This window comes from Opisthorchis viverrini (genome assembly GCF_000715545.1).
Source record: "Opisthorchis viverrini unplaced genomic scaffold opera_v5_295, whole genome shotgun sequence".
NCBI lineage: Eukaryota > Metazoa > Platyhelminthes > Trematoda > Opisthorchiida > Opisthorchiidae > Opisthorchis > Opisthorchis viverrini.
The window spans coordinates 21,120-43,364 of NW_008751952.1; the positions used below are offsets into that span (position 1 = coordinate 21,120).

Genomic DNA, 22,245 nt, shown 5'->3' on the forward strand with positions numbered 1-22,245 from the left:
ATCCTCTCGAACGTCGAATACCGCTGACTTCCTGACGTCCCACGCTACAACGATATGAATCCTGTGCAGTTTCTTCACTTTTGTCTTTTATGAAAATACAAAAGAGTGTTCAAAGAACAGCCAGTATATATATATATATATATATATATATATATATGGATAGATTTGAAGATTACTGAACGAAACAATGCTGTTGCCGCAAGAGCCCAGTCAGGCAATGCTGAACCAAATAGCAACTTTAATGCGGTGCACAGTGATGACAAACTAACGCTCTACCGGCGCCATTTTGACGATGCCTTATCATCTACAGCACGACTACTCTTCAAGCAGGTTTTTTCGTTCGACCTCCTGTTTCCCGATATCCGACTTGCAATGCGCTGAAAGAATGCATTGGCGCGCACTTAATGTTAGGTATGCTGGCAAAACATTCACGTCCTCCCCCTGGCGGATGACCCGGAAGATCGTACTATCGGACATGTATGGCTTACGTGAAATCGAGCATCTCGTCAAGCTTCTTAAATGGATTGGCTTGTTGAGGAGAATGATGGTTGTGCAGTATTACATTAAGACGCCATCGCGGATAAAATGAATTCACAAATACGAGTCATGAAAGTTGTCTTCTGTTGCACCACCATCCTGTAATTCTTTCGCGTATACTTATACTTATACTTATACTACATGAACGTCTGGTGATTTTCTTGTACACTATCTCTAGCCATACCGGACATCTTTAATCACGTGGGTTGCTTGGCTGATGTGGTAGGTTGACGGGTAATAATCGGGTCGATCTTGTTATTAGTGGAATATTGTGCAATGAATCATTATCCATTTCGTCATCTATCGCCGGAACATGGGCCATGTCAATTTGACCAGCAGTCCGCTCTGAGAATGTAAATAGAGATTGTGGTAACATCAAATCAGCCAGTGAAAGGCAAGCAAAACGTGCTTTTAGCGGTTTGCTCTTTGGGGAAAAATGTCCTGAAACGCCTGAAACCTCAGCTGGTACCCGCACACATTGTTTGTTGATTCATTCTTTCATTCAATGGGTCTAGACTAGGATTCATTTGAGTCACTCGAGACCAAATTGATACAAATGAGTGTATCTGTCGAAGAAGGTTGTCATATTTCTTTTCTTCCCCTTGGGCACCACAATTACCATCAGCGAATTCCTCAATCGATCATCCAATTATCCGGACATAGCCTTGTCCACCTAACTTTTACTACTTATTTGTGTAACAAGTAGTCAATTTATTTTCACTTTCCACACTTCACCTTCCGTGGAGTCCTCGAGGCATCTCCCCCAAGATAAACTACGCATTTAGTTTCAATAAAGTGCAGGTAGTCTCGGAGGAAGGTTGAAGATGAGTCTTTTCATCTGTTTCATTGCACTTTGTTCGAACTTGGAAAGATAACCACGATGTATAAATGCTCACACCCGGAAATGCAATCCACTGCGGTTTTGGTGTATGATTCATCTGGTGAGCGTAAATGGTTTCAGCGCATGGCTAATTCAAGTGAACCCATAAAATTACCATTTTACATACACACACCTGAAGTTGGAACCCGGAAGTCCTGCCTGAAAATCAAGTAATCCGGCTATCTTCTCCTGCTGAGTACCAATCAAAACGAACGGGTTGTTGGATTTCGTTTCTAGGACTGGCACCATTACAATTAGACCGCACGCCACAGTAGATATTGCCTAACAGTTAACTTTCTATTTCTCCTTAAAAATCGCCACTTCTGAGTCTCCAGGTTTGTGGTATTTGTTTATCGGACCCTTTAATAAACTTTGGAATGCTTAGGAGCATTGATCAAACTACCAATCAGACTTCGGCGTATGGGCTAAGTCGGGAAATGTAACCAAAGAACTACCAGTTTGACGATTCACAATTTCGCGATCGTGGGTGATGTTTGTAGGTAACAAACCAAAACAGATTGCTGCAATTTTTTAACAGAGATAGCACAACTGAAGAACCTACTAAATTGGATGAGCAAACACATGAAGGCAAATGGTTTAGGTCAGTTTGCCGTGTTTTGTTTTAGCAAGGTTTCCGTGGTTAAAGAGGCTATGGTTCGACTGATCTGTGATTGGGTTTGCGCAGTGCATACCTGTGGATCGAAATAACTGCCCGATCTTGGTACCATTTTACGATTGGCCACGCTGCCTGATTTGCACTTTAATCATCAATCCCTATGCATTACAATCAATAGTCGACTCCGGTTAAATTGCATCCGGTTGCTGTGGCCAAGCGAGTCTTCCCACGTGCGTCAATTTCGGCACATAAGCCACCTATTACGTGTAGGTGGCCACATGACCACCGATGTCAGACAAACTGACACTTCGGATCTCCACACGGAATTCCGAGCGGGGTTCTGGTGATGATCCCCAATCGTGATGAAACAGCTGTATAGTGCTTCTTGGATTTTCCGTACGGGTTGACTTCAGCCACCAGATGGTACCTCGATTTGGAACACAGTGGTTATGTCTGACCACAAAAATGAAGAAGAATTGGAGTTGGTAATTCAGAAATGTTAGCCACGTTGTACGACACACCCATACAAATTGGTGTTTTATTGCATTTCCATCGATGTTAAAAAGATGAACCCTGTTTATGTATTTATTAAGGTGACACGTTGCACATTAATGACGTGAAAATACCAACAACAATTGGACGTCGCAATAGAAATGTAGGGACTTTACACAGTTTTAAAATATTTTGATTTACATGCAGTATTTTTGTGTTCTACATCCCCTTTAAATTTAACTTTATGATATCGGATTTTGTGTTATTTTCACCCAAAAAAAGCCGACCGGTTAACTGAGACACTGGCTACTGTGGGGTTTCCACAGAAGTACGAATAGTCAGTCATTGAGAGCACGGCGTTACCGGTTGTAAACCGAGTGTGACCACTGAGGCCCAGAACGTCTTTCCAATAATGCTCACAAATGAGTTCTTCCAAGGATTGACCATTTCACCCTTAGTACATTTCGACTCAGTCCACTGCGATTTAGCACGGAAGTGATCCATTTTGTACGCTCGCTCCCAGCTTCTAACATGAACAGCTTTTCGAGACCAACGGATTTAATTTTAAAAAAGGACAGAGATTCAAAGCTTATCCACTAGGTGATATGGGTGATATGTATCTGACCATCTGGATTGCGGAGGCGTGAACCCAAAACCTGATTTTTGTCTGCATGAAACTATTTCGACCGTCAGTTCCTGAAAGTCACCCGAAAGTGGTCCGCTCTGTGTGAGGCCCAAATGTTTACAAAGAATCCAGAGGAGTAACCAAAAAACCCCAATCATTTAGAAGCAGGCCCTCGAGACAAATTCAGCATGTCTATGGAAAGGATGTTGACAGTGTACGGGAACATATGTGACTACAGAACCCAGGTTACCTGGAGAGTACACACCATCACATCTTATGCCGTTATTCTCTAGATAACGATGCCTAACGTGAGTATTCGCTTAATGCGCTTGTTGAAAACGCGCTACCAACTTGATCCTTCCAGCAGGTCGGCAAGTGGGTCTAATCTTCGAATCGAGCTTATGTGCGGATAACACATCGTTTACAGGCAAAGTTGAGGTTACTGGAAGACGACTGATTTTTAGATAACTCTATCCGTTGCAATGTTCTTCAACCAAGTGTTTTGCCGAAACGCTGCTTCGCGTTTTGGTTGACATAAATTTCACGATATGAAGGTCTGCCCTATTGATATAACACCACTTAGAACGCTACTGAACAGGGTTCGACAGCACACGGTTGGGTTTGCTGTTCTTGGAACTCACCAGGTAGGCGTAGTCTTCTAGTTTCCGTCATATTGTTTTCCGAATGAATAGCAAACTGTAAGTAAATGCTAGAAATATTAATTGCAAAGTAAGTAGCAAAACAAAATGAAGTTGACCTGGATCTCTCGTTCATCATATTCTTCAACTAAATTTGTCGCACAATGACCGCTTCAGGTTGCATTTGGCACAATATCCAGGATATCAAAGCAATTTGTCTCAATACAACGCTGCTCACAAAAGTTTTGAGCACAACATAGGTGCTTTGAGAATTTGGGACTGAGCCTCCGAAGTGGTGAAGCCATTAGTAAGTTGCCGAAGAGATTTTGCAACCTTATGTAAGTAGAGCTGGATCAAGGAAAAATAATGTTATACTTCAAATAACTTTACATATGAAAGATAAAATTGATTTGGTTCAACTCATCTAGCTCATCATAAATTCATTACAAGCGGGAGATGCAACTGACATTGAGTTTAGTCTCCCACCGAAAGCAAACTGGTTTGCAATTTTGTATATACATTAGTATATATATATGTATAGGTGGATGTTATTGCATGTAAGTCCGTAGAACTTTCCCTACTTATATGGTTCAGAAATACTTCTTCTCAGGATCACAAAGCAAGCCTCCTGTTGATAATTCATGTCGCCCGTAGAAAAGAGAGCCTAAGCAGTAGTGATCCTATACGGGAGTTTTTCTTTCCTGCCTATTTGAGGGCCTTTTACTGGTTAAACCTCTCCAAGGAGAGCTCAGTTCTTAGACGTTATCCTTTTTAATTGAGCAGATCAGAGACGCCTTTGAAGCTTTCCTATCTTAATCCAGAAGGGACAGATCGATACCACTCATCGGTCTGTTGTATAGTGAATCCTCAACAGGAGGGCAATGCTGAGAATCCACACATTCCTGGCGAATCAGAAGGGTGAGTTCATCTTGGAAGTCAGCTTTGGTCGAGGTGCGAATAAGGCGGTAGTGTACCAAGCTACTACGGCTAACTTCAGTCTCGTAGGCCGTGAGATTGCTTGGCCATCGTACTTTAAAACTCATGTGGTAATTTTTTGTTGAGCCTCCAAGTAAAGCAGCCAGCTCTGAGCAGTCACATATAGGATTTATTAAGGACTTAGCGCACTGGCAGTTCAAAGCAATGAAGGATTCACAACGGCTTGGATAAATGAAAAAATCGGGATAAACCATATGAGTCAGGGTCAAGTATGCAAAGTAAATGAAATAACAAACAAAAAAACGTGCAAAAAATCAACAGTGAATGCAATCTTGTTATCCAGCTGCACGTGTGAAGAGGAGTCAGTGAACGAAGACCAGGATAGATTGGACTATCGTCTCCGAAGTGCACATCTCATCCCATTATTCTCTCTATCCTCGGTAACGAAGCTGTCAGCTGAAACTTTCTCAATTTGCTCCATCGTTTGTGAGTAGAAAAGCTGAGCCTAATTGATCTGGTTCAACTGTGCCGTATGGGGGAAGCGGTTTCCTGCTTTCAAGGAAACATTATCTCCAGGGAGAAAATATTTTGGTAAATTCGATGTTGTCGCCTTGAGAAAGCACCATGAAAGTCTTAGTTCAATCAGACCATTTTTAGTTGCAGACGGAATTATTTCAGAAGGGGTCAAAGAATGGTCGTACTCAAAGGTACTTAATCTTACTCAGCACTTGAGAAGTACGGCGAACTATTTCCTAGACTTCTGTTTGCATACCAACCACGTGTTGACGAAGAGCAGCAAAAAATTTTCCTAAATAAGATAACGTCAAGATGTACTCAATGCTCGAAGAGTTTGCAGAAGGAATTGGGTTCGGGTTGGCTTATATAATGAGAGCAGTCATGGAAAGTAAGTTGCCAGATGCTAACTTGTCAGTTAATTTCATCGGTATCATACGTTACCCCCCCCCGTCATTGATTGGTTAGATACATAACAATAATGAATAAGACGTGAAACATATCACTTGGCATTGATATGGGGAGTATGGTGGGGATTGAGAGTTGGGCCATTAGAAAATGTCAACGTGCTTTCACCTTCGTGGTGGTGAAATTTAGCAACAAAAAAGTAAACATTATCGGATGATTCTCAATAAAAATCCAAATGCTTCATTTTGACATGCAGTGATTGGAATCGGTGTAGAAAAGAGCAGTTGAGAGCACTCAGGTAAAGCTCAGAAGGCTTGAAACTATGCAGACACTCCATGGCAAATTAAGGTCGTTCCGCAGCCTCACCTGTGTTCGATTTGAACTTTCGGATCCAATTTTATTGGTCACTCTGATCATGCATGAAGTGATGTCTGAAAAATGGAGAACGTTAAAAATCCCCTAGTGCGCTAATCAGGTGTTCGCACTCGCTTTATCCCATTGGCTGGCTCGCTTGCACATTCCAAAAGTTTCGCTAAATGTCCTATTATTACTTGACAAGAAACTGTGTAGACACACTCGCATCTATTGTTATTATTTTTGTTTACCAGTTCTCTACTGTGTATCAGGATAATGAGATTGTCATTTCCCTTCCCTTGTTATTTTAAAGTGTCATTTATTTAGTAGATCCCCGCAGACCAGTGTTTCGAGTCTGATAAACAGTCAGAAGAGCAGACGTAAATGTCACCAGAGCTTGTCTTTCTCGCAGCGTCTAATCCGTTCGAGTAAGAGTTGTCGCCAAATTTGACAACCTGACAATACGGTTTACGTGAGGATTTGGTACTGTGCCTGGCAGACAGTTCGCCCAATGGACAGACAGAGTGCTTAGCAGTTAACAAGAAAATCGGTGACAGGATGTGAAGAAAGACTGATCACCGTCTGCCCATTCCAATCGCTTGTCTTTCAAGCACTTCATTGTTGGTCCACATATGACTATAGTAAATCGTACATTGAGTCAGTATCTTGGCTTAAGCTGATTTGCAAATCAGAAACAAAGAGAACGGTGCTTAGCAGTTAACAAGAAAATCGGTGACAGGATGTGAAGAAAGACTGATCACCGTCTGCCCATTCCAATCGCTTGTCTTTCAAGCACTTCATTGTTGGTCCACATATGACTATAGTAAATCGTACATTGAGTCAGTATCTTGGCTTAAGCTGATTTGCAAATCAGAAACTAAAGAGAACGGGAGGAGTCACAGTTTTGATGAAAACAACATATTGGGATGGAACGAGCATCTTGAATTTGAGTAGATAAAGATGAGTGAATAAATTCAATCCAGCAGGTGATAGCAACTTCTGGTAAATACAACACTTGGCTTGTAGGACTTGGTGAGAGAAGCATCCAAAAGATGCATCGTACATGGATTTGTGCCCTTAGGCCTTTGGTCCTCCACAAAATTGCGCGGGCTACTGCAAAGCTGAGGTTGACATTTGTGTGCCAAAAAATCTGAATAATAAGGCTCAGTTTTTCCAAAACAGCATCGCTTTCAGGATGAGATGGACACTGTACAGTAGTTCTGATACGTTGTAATCAAGATACATAATTGAAAAACAATACATAACAATGTATAGCTTTGATGTTCAACCTATGCGGTTCTCTGTCGTGTACACTGGTGTATGAACAGTTAACATAAGTCATGAGTGGTAATACTGATGAGAAGTCAACCGAATTATCCGCCAGTTGTCTCTCCGAATATCACCCAGTTACTTCTCTCACCTCTACTAAAAACTTTTCTTACTATACTCTTACGACTGATTCAGTCACACCACATCCCAACAAATTTTTGTGCGCACTATGCGTAATTTGACGTGTTTTGGTCGAGTTCCCTTCAAATCACACATCAATGTAGAGGACACCGGAAAGCTTCGCCTTCTAAATCCATGATCAGTTTTGACTCTGGACCTGGCAAAGTAGTAATTAATTGAAGACAAAACTACGAAACTCATATCAATGGATTCAAACACGAACAATAACTGAAACATTTTCCAAGCGCTCCTTCTCCCGAGTGTGTGCTTGAAACATCGGCCGGTTCAATAGATGCCACTGCACCACCCTCTACAAATGCGGTTTCAGATGAGTTTGGCTGTATCGCATGTGAACTACCATCTTGCTTAGAAAAACATGCTAAACGGTGTAAACTACAAGCAAGCCTTTTGGCCGCGAACGCACTACTACGGCTATACGGACAGATGAAGATGAGTATATTGTCACTTCACCCTCTGAACTAGAGTCAAGCCCTACTGTCCGTCGGTTCGAGCTCTTCGTGGAAATCGAGTGCACGGCTTAACTCCTCGCACTCTCCGATTGTTTTCTCAATGATCTTTCTCGTCGCTAGAAGCAGTAAAACTTTCTACTCCACTGGTTGGGTCTTCGGATAGTCCATCTGACGAGTCCGATTCTTGGTATATAGTATTTTTTTTCTCGGTCGATTCTTTGTCCGACTTACTTCATCAACGCTTCTATCGTCCTCTGCCAATATGTTCGTCATTCTAACACTGACGTAGGTCAGTCGTTCTTGCATTCGCTTGAAAAGAGTGTTTCTTTTTTTCTGAATCACCCGCATCTGCGCATTCTGTTAGAGCAGATACCAAGGTGGCGTGCTGACAACGCTGGCAAAACCAATCACCCTCAGGGATGGTGAGCAGCGGTGGACCTAAGTACATTGCATGATGCCCAAGATCACAACGGTCACAAAGCAGCATCCATTCAGGCGAACGGTAGCGAAGGCAAGTCCGACATAAGGACTCCTGTTCGGGTATAGGTGATCTGCACCTATGCTGTTCCGCTTCGGTTTTAAAGGTTTCTGCCTAGCTAGATTGCGTCCTTGTGTAGACTGTCAGCTAACTGAAACATTTTCCAAGCGCTCCTTCTCCCGAGTGTGTGCTTGAAACATCGGCCGGTTCAATAGATGCCACTGCACCACCCTCTACAAATGCGGTTTCAGATGAGTTTGGCTGTATCGCATGTGAACTACCATCTTGCTTAGAAAAACATGCTAAACGGTGTAAACTACAAGCAAGCCTTTTGGCCGCGAACGCACTACTACGGCTATACGGACAGATGAAGATGAGTATATTGTCACTTCACCCTCTGAACTAGAGTCAAGCCCTACTGTCCGTCGGTTCGAGCTCTTCGTGGAAATCGAGTGCACGGCTTAACTCCTCGCACTCTCCGATTGTTTTCTCAATGATCTTTCTCGTCGCTAGAAGCAGTAAAACTTTCTACTCCACTGGTTGGGTCTTCGGATAGTCCATCTGACGAGTCCGATTCTTGGTATATAGTATTTTTTTTCTCGGTCGATTCTTTGTCCGACTTACTTCATCAACGCTTCTATCGTCCTCTGCCAATATGTTCGTCATTCTAACACTGACGTAGGTCAGTCGTTCTTGCATTCGCTTGAAAAGAGTGTTTCTTTTTTTCTGAATCACCCGCATCTGCGCATTCTGTTAGAGCAGATACCAAGGTGGCGTGCTGACAACGCTGGCAAAACCAATCACCCTCAGGGATGGTGAGCAGCGGTGGACCTAAGTACATTGCATGATGCCCAAGATCACAACGGTCACAAAGCAGCATCCATTCAGGCGAACGGTAGCGAAGGCAAGTCCGACATAAGGACTCCTGTTCGGGTATAGGTGATCTGCACCTATGCTGTTCCGCTTCGGTTTTAAAGGTTTCTGCCTAGCTAGATTGCGTCCTTGTGTAAGACTGTCAGCGTCACTATAGGAGCCGATATCGTCTGGATTGAAATCACTTTCAGGCTTGTCATTCCACTCTGAAGTGCCATTCGTCTTCTTTGCACGTCGCGTATCTGAATCGCTACTCTCAGCAAACTGCCGTTGTAAAGTATCCTCCAAAAGGTCCATTCTTTAAACGATTCGCTAGAAATGGATGAGGCTAAGATATGACGAGAAGTTGACTAAATCGTTCATTAAATACTCAAATCTGCAAATTCAAAGTCATCCCAAAGGACTGGCGGTTCTGTGTCCAATTTTACGGATAAACACGGGGCTTATCTTTGGAAACTTTAGAAAATTTATACGGCTGAGTTAACTCGCTCTCTGGCAATGGTCAGTATTTCAACCACCTGTGACTACTTTTCTTTTGACCCTATTAACAAAAGCCAATCAGTATTTATGTATGCATCTATATAAATATATGCATCTATAATAAATGTATATCTATACCTGGAGTACTAGTAAGAGCTTCAAACGACCATTCAACTGGAGCACTTCTTCCCTTATGCATGTTATGTCCTTTTCGTAACTTCAGCAGACTGACTACCATCCGTTTAATGGTAACATCAAGATTACAGTTGAGACCCCATTTCCCCATTCGGTATTCAATAAGAATTTATGTCCTGACCTGATGACAGTTTTTGCCAAGAGGCCAATAAGTCCTGTGCTGTTACTTCATCCTTGCAGTGATGCTCATCTTGAGGAATTCCACTTGACTTAAAAATGCCAACGTTTCAGACAAACTACAAAGCCTAACGTTCGAATAAAAGTAAATGATTTGCATTCAAATGGACGTGGAACAAGATGGAATATATAATACCGCTTATGCCATTTGCCTTTTGTCCCTAGCGCCGTTTAGGAAATGAATTTCGTGGAGAGGAATTTACATGAATTTCGCTCGACTTGAAATCATAGAGTAACTTCCTTTGAACGAGAGAATACCGCCTTGACTTTCAAAATATATTCAGCGTAAACAGCCTGGGTCCCAGTTACTAACTGTCGCGATCACCAAAAATTTTATTGCCCTCGCATAGAGGACCAAAGCAAATACCGACCTTGGATAACTCATTACGGACTTTACCGACTGGATGAGATTTTTATCTATGCAGGGCTTGGCAAGATGGTGAGAAAATATTAAAGTATTGTACAGTAGTCCTTCTAAAAGATTGTGCGGCTAAGTATTTTCATAAATGCATTTGACTGTCTACACTGCTCAGCCAATCCCGACAGTAAATTGATTGCTTGGTTCAAAATGATAGTTACCGTTTGAAGGACTGGTCTTCGTAGATATAGCAAGGTGACTAAGCAAACCGCACGTTTTCAGGAGTTTAATTGAAAGGCATTTGTTGGGATTTGAGTAAGCAAGGCCAGCTACCACTGCTCAGTGTTTTTTCATCAGACGAATGAACTACATTCGCTGTCATCTCAAGACATTGTGGATTGCTCAAGATGAATGCAAGAGAACTCCAACCCACCCAACCACCAACCCACCGCTACGCCCCACCACGCTTCCTGATAACATACTGGTGATTTCAGCTCGATTGGTGATGAAAAGTTTGGAGTAGAACTGCCCAGCTCAGTGAACGAACCAACTGCCATGTTAACTATATATTGTGTTGCCTGTAGGGGTAACAAAAGGGGCGAGATGGCCCAAGTGGTTAGAGCGCTAATTTACTGCCCGGAAGGTACATGATTTGAACCCGACCTTTGCCTTTCGACTTCCCCTGTCTAGGTTTGGGCAACCAGGCAGTATCCCAGCCCTCGTGCTTCCTTCGGGTGGCATGGCAGCTAGACAGCAGAAGGGTGCTACAACTGAGCGATACAGTATACAGGGGTAACAAATACTGTTGTCCAGTTTTGCATCAGAAAGCCGTTCACTTGATTCCTATCTAGGTTAAGCAACCTAACAGTATCCTGAGGGTTAAGTCGCACACCTGCACAGCTAAGGTACTAAAGATAAATGAAAAAACACGGTATTCATATATTATCGAGTCCCAGATCAGTGAATGGGTGAAATGTTACCATCGATTATCAACCATACACAGATAACCTCTATGCTTACAGGTCTGCTACTAAGAACGTTAGATCGTGACAAAATGTGGTCAGGCTAGATAGGATTCTGGTGAACATTCAGAGGACGACTGAAGTATTCGAAGGCAGGAAAATTCACTTAGAGTTCATCAGTGAAATCCAAAATTCCACCCTGCAACTGTCTGTGGCTGGCATATCTTCTCCCATCCTTAGACAGAACACAGCTGTTGAGTTCCAGATATAACCTTTTCGGAGTATTTTATGGCATCCAAGCGGTTAACAGAACGACCGTGGTTATCTCTCTTCTAGTTGTTTGGAGGTTGGTTTTTTGTTGGTTACACTGTGATCAATTTTCAGAATCCATTTTGTTAACATGTCTGATTTTAGGGGTTCATTTAATTTTAATCTCATTTCCTAGATGAGGTGGCAACTGTACGTTACTCTTAGTTGTTGATAACTGGAGAACAGGACAAACTGTAGTATTTTTTACGACTAAGCAACAAGCCCTTGCTGGCGTCGAAATCTAGTTACCTCACTGGTGAGTGGTCTGCAATAGCGAGAAGTGAGGGAGATTTACTATATCTTTCCAAATACGTCTTCTCACTGACCAGGTTACGCTATTTAATCAAATTTCCATTTAAACGTAGCATTTCTCACCAACTGCATATTTTGCCAAACTTTTGGGTCCCGGAAACGCTAGCAAAGCTTATTCGGCAATTGTTTATTTACTGAGACCATTTGTGCGGCGCTGTTATTCAGAAATGGAAGGGAGACGAAGTGTAGTTCTGCCGTCATATCAGGCCCCGTCACTATAACAGACAGACAGAATTCTGTTAAATATATCCATCCACAAACTAATCTGGCTTCAGCGGGAGACTTAACTGAATCCCTGATAAAACCTTCATTTATGTATTCTCCAACTGGATGTGCTACATAAAAGGTCACCTGGTTTTTCATTTGGGACGCTATTGTAGTATAGTGCGCAATCGGAATACACCGTCCATAAGGTTTCTGAAAACTTTTCGAGGGTTTAATCGTAGACTCGGCTGTTCCCCGTTAACGCCAACTTAGTCCACAAACGGACTGCGTCCAGTCCGGCCTCAAGTGACGGAACCTCAAGGACTTCGCTCACCTGATGAGCAAAATCGGTCGTAAGATATCGTAGACTCCAGCAATATTATAGTCATCGTGTGCCATCTAGACAAGTAAAATGCCCCATCACTTAAGAAATTCGTCTTAACGGATAGTAGTCGGCACTCTGGGGGACACCCTGCATCGAATGTCAGTACACTGGAGTTACTGCACTTTCAGTGACACATATTTCGTTTTAAAATGATCATCTTTATCTCCCGCGAAAACCGTCACTATGGAAACTTTTATTCTTGTTACATTAGAATACCTGGGTGTTGCAAAAATACACAAAAGTCTAGCGCAAGATTTCGTTATTTTGCTAGTTGCTGAGATGCTATTCTTCGCCATTAGAAGTAGTCTATTTTAAAAGGTGGGTATTTAATCCTTCGACGCTGATCTCACAGGATTGGAATGGGGTTACTTTATTCGCGTGGTGGAATGTTAGCCATGCTACATGCACGCTTGTAGTTAACTGGCGGCTAGTTTTGCTCATTAAACTGCGTTACCAAGTCTAAAACTTCAAGATAGCAGTTGTATTATCGTTTCATAGCTGTTGGGAATCATCCGTGTTGGGGACCCTCGAAGATATGCTACTGATAACTCAACAGAGCTTAGTTTCCGTGGCGCTTGGGATAGGCTTCATCATGCGTGGCTTCATTCAGCATTTTAGAGCAGATTTACCAGGAAATATGAATGTTATTTTACGCCTGCAACTAGTAAATTTCGGCATGAAATCAAACGAATTGTCAGACAGTGCTGAAAACTTCACCGCAGATTATGAATAGGAAAGCTCAAGTCACTGTTGCGGATTTATGGGGGTATGGTGAGCATGTAGGCGCAAGTTGAGGCAGGGACCAGAGTGGTCAAATAATATCAAGAAGCGTTCTGTGCACCATGTTAAGGCCAGACCAACCGACAAAAATCGCGGCTGAGTATTAAAATGCGAGGTATTAGGATGCAGAAAGAGTTGACAAAATTAAATTATTCCGAAATGTTTGATAGAAGTGCATTCCGAAACCGTATTGGGTGAAACGATGCGTGGAAGACGGGAAAACTCAGATTTTGACGCAAATTTATGCTGTATTTGAAAATGCGTGTTGAATTTGGCGAAAACTTTGGGAAAGTAACATGGTCCGAAGAAGAATTCGTATGGCATTTGCAGAGCAATGGTAGTGTGGTATAAATCTGAAAAAATAAATAAGCGAAAATTGTCAGATGCTAGCAACCTAGTCCAATGTTAGAGACGACACACACGTCAAATTTATTAAGTGGTCAGCTACTGGTTCTGGATTCGTGCCGCGATCTAATATGCAGCTAGGCCAATTGTGAGAGTTAGATTTGGTCAGATAAGTAGGCGGTTCCAATAAGCAGCAGGAACCAGCGACCAGTTAGGCGATTCATTCAAATGAGGTGCCAAAATAACGCTAAGTATTGGTTCATTAGTGTTCTCCACGGGGTTGAAAGATCCTTTCTTCTTCTTTAGTTACCAATCTGGCCGGTGACACTCACTTTGGCAGTAAGTCACATGGTCTTCACTGCTTGCCATTACTCGTTACACTCGTAGTGATTTCCGTAAATGAAATGAAGTAGTCTTTTCAAAAGGGCTGGTTACTGTGCGTAATAAAGGTGGTGGTGGTGATTATCTGTACCTACAGTCAGTTCATCTAGTATCCCACGACTGCGATCATTGAGCTAATCACTCGAAGATTATTGTTGGAAGCAAGTACGACGTCACCTTTGTTTCCACTAGTTTCATTTGCTGGTGCTGGTTCACTTAGTGTACCATAGTGATAGTAGGTACAGTTGCGTCAACCTCACAGTGAATCATTCACTGGTTACGGAGATATCTTCGTGGTGGGTATGTTCTAGCTTGCAAGGCTGGCGGCTAATTTAGACAGTCCACGATGCATATGCAAAAGTTCACTTTTAGTCCACCTTTTTTCAAATTTGAATACAATTTCAATCAGCAGTTCATGTACAGGAAGTTTGGTTTTTAACTATTAGACAGGAGGTTATCAACCCCCCCCAGGGAATTCTCGTGATGCCCAATGGTGATTAATTTCCATAGGAATGAAACACCTTCACGGTACTTCTTGGCTTTAAACATGGACTAGCTATACTTTCAGGACTAAATCTCCCTTGATACATAGGAATCTTTTCAGAATGCTAACACAATAATCTGTTTTTACCGTCAGCTGTCTTAGTTTGAAACGTCACTAACCAAAATTCGATTAACTGTGGCAAAACTTCACGAATGTGTGCTAATTAGGGTGAATCCTGTCACTCAATAATGTGCAATATTTTTTGGTTTCGACGTCATCTGTCCATGCGCATGTCCACTCCCTGAATTTAGTTTTTTAGCCGTCAAACTTTGACGGAAAACAACCCGGTTGTTGTTATGTTCGCTGATTCTCCATTACCACTCATACGTCACCGAGACCTCGGAAGACACATTTACAAGTCAGGTTTGAGGAGGGTTGTTTGTCTGATTTTGCTTTAACCTACAAGCGAAGGATATTAACTAGCCAAGGAAAATGCCAACCTCATTGGGGATTAGTTCGATAAAAATAGGCATTACTGAAATTTTGTATGGAAGATGCAAATAAATGGTGAAAATTCATCTTAGTGACTCGTCAGATAGTGAATCACTTTCAGCCACTAATTCACACTTCATAACTTAGCTTCCATCCGTATTTTTACTGTGAAATATAGATATCAAACTGTCATGACACGAAGCCGTCTATCGAGCCAGGTCAAGAGGAAGAGAAAAATGAGGTGATTAAACCTGTTTCTGCCATTGTGATGAGCTTGGAGTAAATCACTTACCGCAATAACCAGAAAATAAATATGTTTTGTTCCGAAGGATTTGGTCCCTCAAGGTTCCTCCGCACCACAGCTACTGTCTCACCGACAGGAATATATATTTTAAGCTCGAGGGTGTTTTTCTCTGGTGCGGAATTTACTGCATTGTACTTACAAACGAACACATTCCCACTTTGATGCAAAAACTACTCAACGGCTCTGCTGACATCTCAGGGAACCGTTCAAACATCGTCACTTGAAGGGTGTTTTTCACCTTGGAGTGATAAGCTCAGATGTGCTGCTGTCCTAGTTAAGAAATTTAGGAAGTAAATATAGCCAGAAAGTGTCAGTGAAAAGTAAGGAAATGAGTAAGCTCAATACATGGTAGGACCTACTGAATAACCAAGAGGTGATCACGAATTCAATAGTGTTAACCAGATACAGTGGTTGATTTGAGAATTTCAACTTTCACGAAACTTACAGATTGTGTGCGTACTATTCCAAGCTTCAAGAGGCAGTGGAATTCCGGGCATCAGGAAGGTTACGGCGCGCTGGTGAGCGTAAACAACAACTGTGCAGCTGCTACAATGCAAACGGTCTACCACCATCTCAAACCAACAGCTTATACTGACCATGATAAACACCAACAACCAACCGCGCGATCTGAAACAAAAAATTTGCACTGTTAAGCTGCGAGACTTAAAGCAAATAAAATGTGTCATTATATGATCCGAACGACTGTCGCAACCCAGGTTACCACGAAATTGCGCATCACACTGTTTACTGAACTAGACAATTCGAAGTAATAACACTGAAAAACAACTAACGCATAAGAAAGATAACAAGCATGAAATACAAACTGCTCAGACACCATCATCATCGGGCACCCAGCCCAAGTTGAGATGCTTTCACCCAATGGCTGAACAGCCTACCCAGCTGCAAGGGTCACCGCATCAAAAAGAGTTTGCAGCCAAAAGCTAGAAGAGAGCCAGGGGACGGTTTTTGGTGTGTACGGAGTCCACTGTGCTGACGGGGACAGCCTGTTGTCCTGACTACTTATGACCGCGAACACTAGAGAGAGCTCAGTGGACCGGAGTTCAGATTTTGGGTTTTGATTTTAAAACGGTCTTGGTATACCGACTATAACAACAACCACACTAAACTGAGTACCATGTATGTGCGTAGCGTACGGCTAGGCAAAATAGGCCTCTCCGGTTACGAGCCTGGTCATTCCTATCCGCCATATAAGCATCAGCAAGTCCTGCGAGATAAGTATGCTCTCACTGCCGGTGTGATATTACTCATGACTCTCCGACTGCTGGTTTTCACCTTCAGCCATATTCACACCACTGTGTTTGAAGTCCCACTATCTCGACGGACCATTTTTAATTTTTTTAAATTATTTTCAGCCCAAACCTGTATTTTCACCGAAATGGCGCGGTAATGGGGATCCTTGGGAAACATCGTTACAGCAATCTATTTGGAGGAAATTAAGAATTAATGACTACAGAGTTAATCTTCACGTTATTATTACAATTATGGTGAGTCTAAACCAAAGGGGGGAATCACTGGACTCGAGTTTTGCTCCTATTAGAGCTTATCAGCAGAGCCCGCGCCAGGGTTTGAACTCCACACATCTGACATGAGAAGCGAGCGTGTTAACACTACTCCACCAGAGCACGCTGGCCACAACCAAATTTTTACGTCTGAACAACTAAACTTGTTCGTAAAATACCTTGTTATGTCGATCGACTGGCCAACTTGTCAGGATTTTCCAGTCTCGTAACACCACGGACGCTCGAAACCTGCTTTAAAATTTTTCGTTTATTTTTGGTCATAAAATCTTTTGTAGAATCCACGTTCACATCACCCTTGTGTGAAGTGCTGACGAGTTGTAACAGGAGAGAAACCCGAGTCACTCCTTTGGCGTGGAATCACCGGAATGATTGCCTTTGAACAAGAAGACGACTTTTAAACGAGGGCGGTATTGGTATGCATTCTACAAACCCTGCAACCATTCACAACTAAATATGTGTGTATCCATACGTATACATATGTCATAATTTAAACGAGGAGTTACTGAATTCATCCTAGAAGTATAACTGAGGGACAATTAAGAGTGTCAATACATATAAAGCACACGCGCGAGTTTTGATACTCATTGATGAGACTCAAACAGTATTTTCGGAGTTTTTTGTAATACGGAATGGCTTCGAAAATTCAGAATAGGGGATTTATTCAATTTGTGATAGCAAAACAAAATGGAACTATTGATTTTAATTATCACTCAAGCAGTTCTAACTTCGGTAATTCAACGTCAGAAATAGATTGTTTGGACATGAGAATGTGTATCACTTCACCGCCACAATGTCTAGGACAAGGCTTGTTTCAAATTTCTTTTCAAAGCTCGATATTTTGATCCTGAGGAAGCGGGTAATCATAACGAAAATAGCAATGATTTTCTGCACGACCGTTTAGTTGTCTGGGGGGTGGTTTTCATAAGTAGTTAAAAATTGAACTGATTAGCACAGTTTTGCTGACAGCGGATCAGTGGACGATTTACCTTACTTGTGAGGTACTCGCCAACTCAGATGACGAAGAAAACCTGAAAAAAAAAGAATTCTGTTGCTCAAACCTGAACATGTTTTGCCTTCGGTTGGATCATGTATCCCTTACAAACAGAAAATAATGAATAAAAAATAGCTCTCGTTGCCTTCGCTGCTCCTTCGAATAGCCCTTCTCATAGAGGACGATTTGCCCCAGGGAATATATTGATTATACGCCATCAACATGTATTTCCGTTGTCAGGTTTTCTGTTCCTACTTAGACGTTTGTTGGAAACAAGAACAATAGCGCGCAACGCGTGGTTTACCAAGAAAAATGTTTGAGGGTTTCGAAAATTCAGAAGAGCCCAACGCGGTCCCTTACTCCCCGGTAGTTTCCCCCAAAAGACCAAATGGGGTTGAACAGCAGAATGCCACAATTGTTTTATGGAACGCAAAAATCGGGCTGTCGCTATACCAATATCAAAATTTTAATGTTTGATTTAAGTAGGTTGACTTATTCGTCTGGGTAATGGGCTTGATCTTTTGAGAAACCGCAGATGTCTATTCAGTTCCTGAACAATAAATAATACGTGGCGTTGAACTTCACGGGACTTTACAGAAAGCCAGTGATCATTTACGTCCTGAGGAATGGAGCAATATATATATATATATATATATATATAATCATTCGCGTATCAACCTTTGGTATGATCTAGCTTATTCTGTGTAACTCTGTGTTTACTCTTCATAAAGTCGCTTGCATAATTATCCATTACGGTTCCACCATGAATTTGACCAATGCAATTTTAGCTAAAATACAGCACGTGTAAGCTACCGGTCTTTTAAATCACCGGTCAACCTGTGATGTGGTTAAGGCGCTAACTTCCTGACCGGGATGTCCTTGGTTCGAAACCAACCCCGGGATCTCGGCCGATCCTGACTAGGTTGAGGCAACCCGGTAGTATCTCAACTCTCGAGTCTTCTTCGGGTGGCATGGATCTAGGCACCGGACCGGTGTTACAGCCGAACTATTGCCTACTACTTTTCAACATGTGATGTTAACATTGGTGTGGTTCGCGAGTCAGGTGTCCCGCATGACCTGTTTCCCAAAAGCTTGGTTTGATCTTGTCCCGCCAACAAATGAGTAATCTTAAAGTATGGCCTTGGGACCGACTAGAGTAGCTTCATTATATCATTTGGTGGATTGTTCCAATTCACATACTCTTCTAGGGTGCGTACCTGGTTGGTGGCTGCCACAAAAGCAAGAGCTGGCGTTCATGCTGAAAGGCTGCGTTGATGGATCATTTCAAAGTTGGATGAACTGTAATGCTACCAGAAGATGTGTTTATCCATCAATTTAAGCGTTTTTTGAAGAAGTAACTTCCTGAATGCGTTACCACTGAGACATACTCGCTGTTGCAAGGGATATGGGCGTATGTATCATTCAAAGAAGAGCCATATCTGAGTTCCAATAGCTCTCCCAAAGGAGTTCAAGAATGCCCTCGTCCACTGTAGTTGAGTTCATCCTATAAGTGGAAGCAGTCTTCTAAAAAGCCAAGAAGTCCTGTGAAAGTCTTTCTTCCCTAATGGGACTCCTCAATAGTGCTCATCGCACGAAACCCCATAGATTCTCGAAAACTCAATCTCATGGTTAGTAGCTTGAACACAGCCGTTTGACCAGCAGCGGCTGATCAGTAGTATGAGTGATTGGCGCCTAGATGTTCCTTGTTATTTATTACATTCAGGAGGACTTTCGAGAGAAACGTCCTCCCCTTCAATTACGGAATACATAAAAGCCAGCATTTTATCATTGCAATGTGGTCACAAAGATCTTTCAAATGGATGTGTAGAAAGTGGATAGCGAGAAGAACTCAGAAAATGTCATCCTGAGGCACCTGTATCCCTTCATATACCTTTGTGAATGTCGCGCAGTAAGAAGTCTTTGATATCGGGGGCATTGCCTTTTAGTGTACAACCGAGGAGGCATACTTAGGTATGTGACAGAAAAAGGCAATCTTGGATCTTCGCATTTTCAAAGAGAAGTCGCCGACTGCACGACAAAAAACCCCCAATGGACTCAAATAGTCCGGCTAAATGAAGGGATTTGTACAGAACTAGACCAAGCAGGTATCGAACTGGTGAAGCAGACTGGAATTTTAGTGTAAGTGACCACAGGTTTCCCAACATTGAAGGAATCTTTGGGTCTCTTTGCTTTCCGTCAAAATCCCTAAATATCAAAATAGCTGGTTTTGAAAGGCTTGATTGTTGTTGGTTTACATGACCGATAAATACTTAAAGCCCGTACGACAGCAGATGACTGAGCTGGGTAGCCCTATCGGAACTCGTCAGCCGATGTCAGGTTTGCAGTTACGTTGACACTGTGGTCCAATAGGTACTTTATGAAAAATATTTTGGACCGGCTAAATGACTGGTGCCAGTGAGTGATGGACTTCTGATATTACCAATAACTGCCTTTATTCTATCGCGTGCTATGCTTAGGTAGGGGTGTGACAATTTGTTACGTCATACAGCGAACGGAAAGTAAGACCTTAGCCAAAGTTTGAGCATGGAAAGGTATCCTGTCTTTGGGATTCAACTCGGGCATTAGTGTCGGGGCAAGATAAGACCGTGGGCTAACTGATGAGAAGGTTCTTGTTTGGGATACTGTTTTCCAGGCTGACAACAGTATGTTACATGTTAGTATTAAAGAAATCTACCCAGTATACTCCGGTAAAATGCCTTTAAGGGCTCATTCTCCTCATCAGTACAAAACCGCTAGAGGGCATCTGTTTTAGTTTTACACAGTCAGAGCTCTACTGCAAGCTTTGGTTGAATAATTTTCTCGTTATAGCTTCATGAATGAACTCAGTCTTGTTTTGAACCTGTCTAAAAATTTGTGAGCACACACGAAGTTCGGAAACCTTCGAAGAAACATTTGTTTTGGTCTTGTTTTCGTTATAGACCATTCAGCCTTCCTCATGAAAAGTTTACTGAGGAAGAAATGGGGTTGTAGAGCGCTGGCAATTCAGATGAGCACTGTGCTCTGGCTTTAAATGCATTTTCGGATAAAAAGGGAATCACACCCACCAAGATTCTGGAAATGTTTAATCGTTGTGGGAGATGCTTTTGATCAAGCCTTTCAAAGCTTGCGCCTATTTGATACCCTCTTGATTCCGTGGGTCAGCTGATGTCGAGCGACCAGTTTGGGTTGAATCTGAATAGGAATAGCCGAAAAGTCATCTTCCGCGCATCCTTTGATGAGTTAAATGAGAAGCGAGAATATTCAGGACAGTAATAAAAATTTTGTCTGCAAAATGGCAGAAAAACACGTGAAAATTGCGCACACGAAAACACATACCAATTAGCACTTGTTCTTACTCAAGTGTCCCACAAAGTATACTTTCCCGAATGCGCAAATTTCCTTAAAAGGTACGCGGCGCGACATATTGTTTTTTTCCAGAACAGTACAAACCGGGTTTTAATGCTGTTTTCTAACCTTTCACTTTTCCTGAAATGTTAACCGCCCTGATTAGCTGATACGGATTTGTACGAATCCTGAAAAATGAAAGACCCACTGTCTTCTAAAAAGGTTGACGTCTAAATATATCCCCTTTAAAAGAGTTTATCTCTTATACTGGATAAAAACTTCCCTCAATAAGCGCGTTGTCTGATATTTGAGTGTCATGGCCATTAATTCCTATTTGGATTTGGGATGCGATTTATCGGTGATTGACCGAGCTTTTGTCACGTTTTTTTCACACTTTTACAAAGCTAGTTATTTCCTTAAAGAATAATTCTGCTTGGCACATTGCGACTTATGGTTCGTTAAAATCGCTCTAGCCTGAGCAGATGACTGTCTAGTGCAAGCTAGATGAGGGCTGTTGAGGTACTCGTCTTTCACAGTGGATTTCCGGACTTAAAATCTCGTCACGGTAGGGGACGTGAACAGCTGGTGAGCCCCAGCACTAAAACGTTTGCGCTTCCGTGGGTACTAACCAAAACAGTTTGATGGAGAGGAAGACCATTTAAATGACAGTGATACAAATTTGAAAATCAAAATAAAGCAAGGTGAATCGGCGTGAAAGGAAACGCTCCTGTTCTGTGAGACTTAAGATCCATCCATGGGGCGAGTTAGTTAGTCCTAGTACATGTTTCTCCTGTGGGCGTCATCATCATCATCGTCAACTGTGGGCACAGAACCTGGACCATAAGGTGCTGCTAAAACTTCATATCTATGCAAAAATATAGATTTCTGACGTGTAGGCAAGATGAACTTACAGTTTGCAGGGTGAATATTT

The 22,245-nt window shown here is 42.2% G+C and overlaps 2 protein-coding genes across 2 annotated transcripts in view; both read right to left on the bottom strand.

The window, feature by feature from the left end:
* Positions 1-9,227: 9,227 nt before the first annotated feature.
* Positions 9,228-9,566, bottom strand: T265_09660 (hypothetical protein; the record flags this gene model as incomplete). The annotated part of the gene is made up of 1 exon (XM_009175809.1): positions 9,228-9,566. The coding sequence occupies one exon, from the start codon at positions 9,564-9,566 to the stop codon at positions 9,228-9,230; it is 339 nt and encodes a 112-aa protein (XP_009174073.1).
* Positions 9,567-10,862: 1,296 nt separating this feature from the next.
* The window catches only part of T265_09661 (hypothetical protein), a gene marked incomplete at both ends in the record, with an annotated part of 55,786 nt that continues 44,403 nt past the window's right edge, over positions 10,863-22,245 (bottom strand). The window contains one exon of the mRNA XM_009175810.1: positions 10,863-11,057. Coding sequence (XP_009174074.1) covers positions 10,863-11,057 — 195 coding nt within the window. The remainder of the gene's footprint in view (positions 11,058-22,245) is intronic.